Source organism: Ictalurus punctatus, chromosome 22 (genome assembly GCF_001660625.3).
Source record: "Ictalurus punctatus breed USDA103 chromosome 22, Coco_2.0, whole genome shotgun sequence".
Lineage (NCBI taxonomy): Eukaryota > Metazoa > Chordata > Actinopteri > Siluriformes > Ictaluridae > Ictalurus > Ictalurus punctatus.
In genome coordinates, this window is record NC_030437.2 from 11,506,968 (window position 1) to 11,516,647 (window position 9,680).

At 37.7% G+C, this 9,680-nt stretch overlaps 1 protein-coding gene across 1 annotated transcript; it reads right to left on the reverse strand.

Annotated features, from left to right (window-relative positions):
* Positions 1 to 111: 111 nt before the first annotated feature.
* Positions 112 to 7,960, reverse strand: polk (polymerase (DNA directed) kappa). Its single transcript, XM_017452456.3, has 15 exons — positions 7,842 to 7,960; positions 7,542 to 7,695; positions 6,577 to 6,696; positions 6,041 to 6,193; positions 4,909 to 5,040; positions 4,652 to 4,802; positions 4,281 to 4,484; positions 4,070 to 4,194; positions 3,816 to 3,982; positions 3,284 to 3,316; positions 3,001 to 3,097; positions 2,666 to 2,837; positions 657 to 1,817; positions 483 to 522; positions 112 to 310 (listed from the first exon to the last, which is right to left on the reverse strand). The coding sequence occupies exons 2-15, from the start codon at positions 7,665 to 7,667 to the stop codon at positions 208 to 210; spliced, it is 2,784 nt and encodes a 927-aa protein (XP_017307945.1). The 5' UTR covers positions 7,668 to 7,695; positions 7,842 to 7,960; the 3' UTR covers positions 112 to 207.
* Positions 7,961 to 9,680: the final 1,720 nt, after the last annotated feature.

Consider the following 9,680-nt stretch of genomic DNA (forward strand, 5'->3'; position numbering starts at 1 on the left):
TTTGATAGCGCTTCATATTTTCACCATATTTTTTTACATCACTTTTTTCCCCCCATCCAGAGTGGAAGTTCAGCAATCCAGCTTGATTAATGATGGCTTTTTTATTTTTTATTTTTATTCATTACTTCATTGACAGTCACACTGCTTGGTCTGTACCTGCAAGCGGGAGTAACAGACACAGACCCCAAGAGATAAAAATGAAGCATGTTAAAATTTATGATTGCTGTTTCCCTTGAAGAATTTATCAATGGTGTGTCTTGTGCTGATGGCTTTGGCTTTCTTTGGTGGAGGAGGTGGTGACAATCCTCGTCTGCAATTAAAAAGCAAACACACACACACACACACACACACACACACACACACCCACACACACGTACTGATTTTCATACAGAAAGAAAAGTATATTCAAATGTCCCATCTTATTTAACATATCATTAATACAGTAGCCAACATGGCTGTACAATTAAGTAAAAAGACCTGACCTTTTGCTCTTTCCTCTTGCAGTAGAGTATTGCTCATGATCTGCAAAATAATCGACATATTCAAACAGCGCAAGAAAATTGTACTGTATTTATCAACACATAGCCTAATACATTCCAATACTGAATTTACAGTATATTACTCAGTATTATAACGTATCCGTCCAAGACACTGACCTTTGACTTTCGAATTGGATTGAGCCATTGGAGGAACGGCTTCTCTAAACTCCAAAAGCACTTCTTGGTTAAGACACATGTCCACATGATGGTTGAAGAGAATGAGGTCATCAGTATCCTGAGCCTGATTGCACACTGGACATGTCAAGGTGGAGACCTTCATGTCCAGTGGCTCACTAATAACTTCAACTGAACTAGCTGTCTGGTGGAAGGACACACATCCAGAATCACTCATGGTTTCATGAGGCACGAGAGAGCCCTTTTCTCTCATACTTTCAAAGCGTTTAAAAAATGGTGTATTAAAACCAGAATGTGCACAGATTTCAAAAAGTGGTGTGGAGGAGCTGGTGTGAGGCCCTTCATCGTTTCTTTTCAAAACTGATTTCCTGCTTACGGAGCTTAAATCTATGGCTTTATGATGATCTTTTTCTGCATCACCTTGGTTGTCCAATAAATTCTTGTCCTCACACAAGTACTGACATCCATCCATGGATCTGCTCTTATTGTCTAGTTCACTGCGAAGACACTTGTCTATATGTTGGTTGAATGATGAGAGGTCTTTAGTTTCTATTTGACTGAAGCACACCGGACATGTAAAACACTGCAGCATATTTGCAGACTTTGTTTTTGTTTGGGCTGCATATGACACTGGGTTTGTTGTGGGCAAATTTGAATCAGATTTGGCTGCGAGTTCATGTGTATCTGGATGACTTATCCATGTGCATCTCTGCGTTTCGTCTGTTTTGACTGTTGCTTTGTGGGTTCTAACAATAAAGGCAGAGTTATTTGTTGAGTCTGTGGGTAAACATTTAGATATTTTGTCTGTGTATGGTCCAGATGTTTCTTCTTGTTCATATTGCTTTTGCAGCCTTTTTGCATGGGCCTTTTGGAAAAAGGTCTGTTGCTGAGGTTCAGATGCACAGTCAGATTCTGTCCGCCACTTACTGAATGGTTTAGATGTCTCCCCTGTAAATGAAGGACTTCTGGGCTCAGGATACTGCTCCCATGTAGAACTGACACTAGAACCCAACACACTGACCATTTCTGATTTGGATGGCTGAGCTGAACTGCTATAATCTGATGCCATCTTCAGAAACCCTACAATGCTTTTCTGCCGGGGCTGTTTATCATCAATACTGATGAAGCTTGAGACACGAACACCTAGTAAAGAGAGAAATAAAACTCTCAAAGATTTGAAAGAAAAGATTAAATGAAAGCGTTTTAGTAGCATTACAAGTATGGAGAAGATTCCATGGCAAATAGAAAAGCAATAGAAAATAAAAATTAATGAAATGCAAAAACAATGAACAGGGGATTGTGTTTTATGAATTAAATGCTGAACATGTGTCTGAAGTGAATATAAGCCATGTTTACAAGCTATCTGTGCCACTGCGTTGCATTTTACTGTGCAATTCCAGTTAAGATGAAAACATGAAATACAACACACAGTATTACATTTCATTATTGACATGCCAAAAAATGTTCCACAATGAAAAGCAAAACCTTGATTGAATTGTTCTTACAGTGGTAGATTTCTTCAGTAAAAATCTATCAGCAGAGTACTGCTTTTTTAAGAATGAAATGCTGACTTAGCATGTTTTCCACTGCTGTACTGTAACTGCATTCCGCTCTGGGAGTCAAAGGTAAACAACAAAGTGGTGATGGAGAAACATTTTCTAGTGCTGGTAATCATGCCATTGATGGTAATTACTTGCTCTATCTAATGACAGGAAAAACTGGATCCTTTCAACAAAGCCGTTAGGCAACCTACTCATGTAATTTTATAACATTAACCAGAGGTGTTAATGGGCATATGAAAATAATTTGTCACTTGAGTAAAGAACAAGAGCAAAACCATAAAGCAGTCACAATTCCATTATATGATCGTGGTAACTAGGAAAGGTCTTTCCATCATATGTGGATTCAAGAAATATCAACTGAGTAATAACCGAAGACACATCACAGGAAAAAAAAAAAACAACAACAACAACAAAAAAAAAACTGCGTACCCATTAATCTCAGCCTCAGGGGTAGAGGACTGACATAATCAATCTCAGCTTTCAAAAGGTCTTTAGCAGCAGCAAAAATCTCCTCTTCAGTGCACACAGCACACTGCAATGTGAAAGCTTTGGTCTTCACCTCAAAGTTGACATTCTTCAGTTTCAAAGTGACAGTTTTACCCTGTGCGTGTAATAAAAGTGTATTAAGCGTATTGCTGTGTTGTGAATCTAGCCAATTTAAACACTGACAGCTTAGCTAAAAATATATAGCACTGACAGAGTGTTCTTTAGCATTACCAGCCTCTCAAAGGCACTATATAAATCTGATTAATGTGAAGCGGTACCTTGAGGCCCTCCCTCTGTAGATCCTTTGCCAAATCGTGACAGAGCTCCCTGCACAGTGAATACTGCTCCTGTGCATCACTCATCTCAGCAAATGTCCTGCCATAGAAAGTATCATGCTTTATTCTAGTTCAAAACACGGGGCTTGACATTGCTATTACAGATCTTAAAAGCAGTGCATTTCCATTTCATTTTGTTTTCAGATGCTAGCTTCAATTTCATAACCCTGAAGACATTTAGATGTCCAAAATACGTAACAGCTTGTTCTGTAAAGGAGCAAGTTACCTTTCTGTGCTCATGCTTTTTCTCTCAGAATCTCTGCAGACACAAATACAGAAATAATAAACGTTAAAAAAAATCTTGCCAAAGGAGAGCTTTAAATCAGCAGAATATGCGAGTGAATTACTGAAATGTGTATGTCAACGAATACACAAGTTGGTGAACATGTGAGGGAATGTATGTGATTGAATGAATATCAGTATATGAGTGAATGTGTGTAAATGAATGAGTGAATGCATATGTAAATGAAGATGAATATGTGAGTAAGTAAATGAATGTGAGTAAATATTTGTTTTTAAACTTTTGTGCAACAAAGGCACTTAGTCACCTAAGTCCACATCGGCTCTTTAATTTTCTTTTTAAGGCCCAATTCATTTTCCTTATATTCAAATTTTTACACATTGGCTAAAAAGAGCAAGTGGTCAAGAAGTATATTTCCAATTTTAAATTACTACGAGTAAGTCTTGGCTGCGTTTATTTATATAAAAAGGGATCATACTGTAGTTCAGACAGAGCAGAGTAAGTCAGTGCTACACACCTGTCTATGCGAGTAGAGCCGAGTCCGAGTGAAATTTGGAGGAAATGGTGCCAGGTTGTTTCAGAGAAGAGCAATGAAAGCATCGCCATCTGCTGTCCAAGCTGGGAACAACTGATGATACCTAATGCAGCTAGCATCTTCTCAGTCACTTTCCCGACACCAGAGACCTGCAAAACAAACACATTTAGCATTTTCATAGTCACCATCCTGGCAGTACTCGACATGTGTGTCTGTAATCATTGGAGGGCAAAAACCTTCCGAACAGGCAGCTGTTGGATGAAATCCATCACAGCTTTTCTCTCAGGAAGAATTCTGTATTGACCATTGGGCTTGTTCTTATCACTGCACACTTTTGCGAGCATCATGTTCGGTGCGATACCTATTCGAATAATGAAACAAAATCCATCAGGACTGTTTTATAAATCATATTATGTCCACTACAAATGAATAAACTCTTTGTATTACCAGCACTTGCAGTCAGTGTTGTTTTCTGCTCGATACGAAAGCGCATCTCCCTTACAGCTTCTTCAGGACTTGTCCCAAATACCTCCACCTTCACATCAGCCCCTGAGACAACAGGGGAGGAACTTGGGCTGTCCTCAAACAGCACAGGGGACAGGGTATCTGTCTCTGCTCCAACACTGATCTCGAGTTCACTCATCTCTTCCACTGGAATATTAGGGGGGAAAATATTTTAACTCAATTTCAAAGGCATGAGGATACTGTATATACCATTTGAAATTTGATAATGACTACAATGTTTCTAATTTTTTGTGCAATAATGCACAAGTGTGAATGTCTATAACTTATGTATTAATATTTAATAGTTAAAGAACCTCCTGTGGTCTTCATTTCACAGATTTGATGTGTTCTCATTGACTCAGGCCAGTGCTGCCTCTGCTCCAGATGCTCAGTGATGTCCAGATAAGCTTCATCTAAACTCATGGGCAAAAATTGAGGATCATAGTCTGCAAATACCTCTCGCACCTTCAAGACAAAGAACACAGAAATATAAGGACAACTCACAGCAAGATGTATTAAACATTTATGCAGAGGGGCTTGGGACATGTTAATAGAGACAACTGACCATTACCTGTTCACTCACTGCTCTGTATTTGTCAAAGTTGGGTGGAACGATGACCAAATCTGGGCAGAGCTTCTTAGCAATGAAGCCTGGCATGGCAGCACGGACACCATACCTCCTGGCATGGTAGTTTGAAGTGGACTGATAAAGTTAAACATGTTTGATTAAACATTTAAAGACATATGCAGGACATGATTTTTAATATAAACGCTAAAGCCTAGTTCTGATAAACATTTCAGACCAGTTCCTCCAGATATCTGCACTATAAGCAAACAGCAGATTTAACATCATTATAAGTCAACTGAACTGTAACATCCTGCCCATAAACACATATATAGTGGAACAGAATAGCAATCCTAGGAGCTTTATGTCTTGACTATACTCCATACTCAATACTGTAGAAGGTCCAGTAAGCTTCTGTTGCAACCATAAGGAATACGTGTAATGTGAAAAATGCACAGTTTGAAGCAGAGGTCGACCGTTTGACCGGTTTTGCCGATTAATCAGTACAGATAACCGAGGGCTGGAACTAACCACAAAAATCCACACCGATAGTTTTTCCCTGTTGCGTCTGTTGCGGGAGGGCTGAGAAGGGTCCGCTGTCATTATAGAGTATGAGAGCGGCCTCAAGACGCAAACCAAAAACTATCAGTGACAGATTTTGTTGTGTTTTTCATTCATTTTGGATTTCTCGTTTTTTATTTGTTATTTAATGTGTCAGTTTGGATGTATATATTTTATTTATTTTACAAAACCTATTTGTTAATACATAATATTTGTTTCATTGCACAAGTACAGTAAGTTTTCCTGGTACAGTCAGCACTGTTTATTTTTGTAATAGAGTTCAGCAGTATTTTACTTTGAGTGTTATGTTTTCATTCAGTATCAGTTTTAAAAACTATCAGTTGATTAATCGGTTATCAGCAGGTACTGCCCTACTTAGTTACTGGCATCTGTAAAATCCACTATCAGTCGACCTCTAGTTTTAATTGATTATACAGCTGGAATCGAGTGAGTTTGTGCATATTTGGAACAAAAACCTGCAATCACACTGTCCGTTTATGGATAAAATTACCTACTCCTGAATAGATTTAAAAAGGTGATGTCAAGAGAAGACATAATATATGACCAGGAACCTCACCAACATGCTCATGGATCCCACAGCCATGGGCTTCTTCTTCAGCTCTGGACAGTCTCTCATCTCCACAGCAGCATAGAATGCATCCATATCAACATGTACAATCACCCTGTCCAGCTCACGACTCCTTTCCAGATCAGCAGTCAGCTTTTCCACCTATAAGAAAGAAAATTATAACTGTTATATAAATATAACAGGACGGGCAGCAGCTTTGCCTCCTTACAACTCGAATTCGATCCTGAGCGAGTTACTGACTCATGAGCTTCCCATGTCCACATGGGTTCCCTCCAAGTAAACTACCTCTAGTTGTGTGTGTGAATGTGTGTGAATATGTGTGTGTGTGTGGTCCCATCCAGGGTACATTCCTGTCTGCTCCCAGTATTCCTGGGATAGGCTGTGATCAACCATGACCCTTACCAGGATAAACTGCAGATGAATTAATTAATTATTCAAATAGGATAAATCTCAATTTGTCTATTCATCTAAGGGACAATTCAAAGAAAGTTGCCTCAAATGCAGAATACAATAATAAAAATTACCTCTGCTTGCGCTTTCTGTACCTGCTGTTCGGTAACCTTAGCTTTATACCGCATCATCTTCTCGATGCGCTGGTTCACCTGACGCTCTCTTTTCAGTTCGTTCTCATAAAATCTGGATCCCTGCAAACCAGACACAATATTAGACCACCTACAATGTAGTTAGCATGTTGCAGTATATTCCATTTCCGTATATACTCAGTAAGTATTTTTCAAAGTAACCCTACATTGACCTACTGTTACCACACAGGTACGCTTTGGTGGTATACTGTTACTGACTGCCATATGCCTACAAAGTGCAGCAGCATTGTAGGTAAAACACAGTGTAAGAAAACAACAGGAAACACTGCTGCACCTGATTACACTCACAGCAGCATCACATACACTACCATGTCAATACTCAAATGTTTTTCCCCGGATAAAAAAAAAGGGGGGGAGACCCCCGAAAAAAAACAGAAACATCACACAAATTCTGATGGTTTCCACTACAAATACCATTATAAACCATCAGCTAACCATTAAAACCATTACCATTATTGGTCCTTAATGGTATCCACTAGACATTACATGCCACCAATAAATGGCAAGAAATTACCAGTAGAGACCCACATTGACCATTAGAGTTTCCATTAAAACTAATACAATTCCCATTATAACCATTACAAATTCTATGAGGGTTCCTATTGTTTGTTTGTTTTTTCAGCAAGGATTTAATTGATGTATAGAGTAGAGAAGGGCTGAAATTAGTACAAACAGTACTTATATAACTACAAAGTGTACCCACATAGTATTTGTACCTGAGAAAGTGGACACTGAAGATAAGTGCTATAGATTTAATATGAAATAATGGCTTCTTTACTGCATGTAGTGTAAAGTAAGCCTGTCTAAATCTTGAACAAAGACGACATCTGTGCACCATGAATCAGGTTTACATACTGAATCTATACAAGCGCAAAAGTTCAGCAAACCTTGGACGTTTCGAGAATAATCTTGTTGATTTTGTCCTTGTCGAGACCTTGCATGCCTGCCTTGTTATCATTCAGGGCCACCCTGGAGAGGATGGTGTCCTGTCCCCTGCTGTCATTGGGCTCCATCTTCAGCACAACAGCTGATGCTCTTGCTCTAGAGAAAATATAAACAAAAACAAATATTTATTTATTTATTTTTTTAAAAGAAAGAAAGAAAGAAAGAAAAAGTTCAGAATCAGCGAGATATAAACAGCTAACACGAAACTAAATTTTTTACAAATTTATAAATTAGAGGCTAACCGTTACTGGTTAGCTGAAACAGTCGAAAAACAGCCGAAAAACTGGTAACATTTTGACACTTCAATTGTCTTCGCCGCCATTTTCAAATTTCCTCGTCGATAAACGACAACACGTTGCCATGCTGCCACCTGCAGTACCGGAGCGAAACAGCAGCCTGTTTTCATTTAGTGTAGTGTTTATTTGGGATTATACTGTAGCATTAAACTGAAACCCTTTCACAGTTATATTGTTATCATTATCTGTTGTTATATGAATAGACAACAGACTTTATAATTTATATGGAGATCAATTAACTGAAATGTTTTATTAATTATTCATTAATTACACAACATATGTAATACTTGTGCACAAAACCTAAAAGCAACACAACTTCGAGAACTTAAGGAACCGTTAATGGCAATGCTGTTTAACACCAACTTAGATGTGTAATAAATATATTCTATTAAAATATTTTTTATAATTTATCTTAAACAGCTGAACTGTAATAATAGTTTTACAACTTTACAATATTTTCCAACTTTATGCTGGAAATATTATTTATTTTCTATTCCTGAATTTTAACACAAGTACCCATAGGTGGCGCCATTGCCTTCAGATGAGATGGGAAAGAGGTTTTATTTTTTATTTATTTATTTATTTATTCATTTATTTATTTATTTTTATTATTATTATTTTCACAACAACCGTTAACTTTTTATATTACTGAGTACAACGTGTATAGCAAACATATTACATCACACAGTATTGGATGTATTTTAAGTTACAGTTTTAAAATGTTTCACTGGCTTTCAGATTTATTAAGTTTATCAAGAGTCCTATTTTTCCATTTTAGTTGTTAAATTATCCATATACTCACTGTATATAAATTGTAATGTAATTCTCATTTTGTTTTTCCATGGTGGATTTGTCCAGAATTATTTCAATGGATAATAGCCATGGATACTCTAGCCGTCTTACAGTCTGTGGTTTTGTGCACTGGCACAGCATGACCTCACCTGTTTCTAAATCTCTTTGATTCCTTGTGGTCAGATGTGTTTTCTCCTTTGATTTTGATATCTCACCCATAAATCTGCTCAAATGGTCTTCTGTTAAACAGAACTCTGTTAGCACAGAACTGCAGGAGCCAAGAAGAAAGAGCCAACTATGTGTTTAAAGATAAACTCAACATCTTAAGGGCAAAATGTACCATCCTTTAGTGCAGTCTTAAGTTAGTACATTCTCATAGTAATAGGTAGTTATTTTTCTTTAAAGATACAGTGAGTGCAAAGTACTATCAAAGAGTGTGTTGACTTTTAATTCTGTCTCAAAAGAAGTGAAACAGTCTGTTTGTGTTCATGTTGTCATCCCTCCCCATAGTGATGTGTGTGCTGGTGCATGTTTTTTGTTTTCTTTCCTCCTCAGCCCTGAAAATATGCATAATTTTTTTCCCCCAACAGTATAACACACCTACATTTTAGTGAAGAGTTTAGGGTATTCTTGTGGGTTTTCTTGTGAAAATAATCTATCTATTCTATATGTCCTCATGTGAGTTCCAATCACAGAAACCTCAACTGACCTATATAAGCTGGCAGACATCCTCTTTTACAACCCTATATTCTCTAATGAAAAGCTTCAGTTCACTTTTTGATGAGTTCATTTGCTGGCTAAAATGACAAATCGTACCATAAAGCATTCTCTCTTCCTGATTTCAATTCTGTGTCCTATGCTGTAGTGAATCTGCATCTATGCCACACCACACGAATGAGGCAGCCTGCGACAATGAAGTGCTGTTTACACCACCTCAAACTCTAACTCTCACATACACTGGATTTACTTATCAAAGTCACATTACTAATTCTC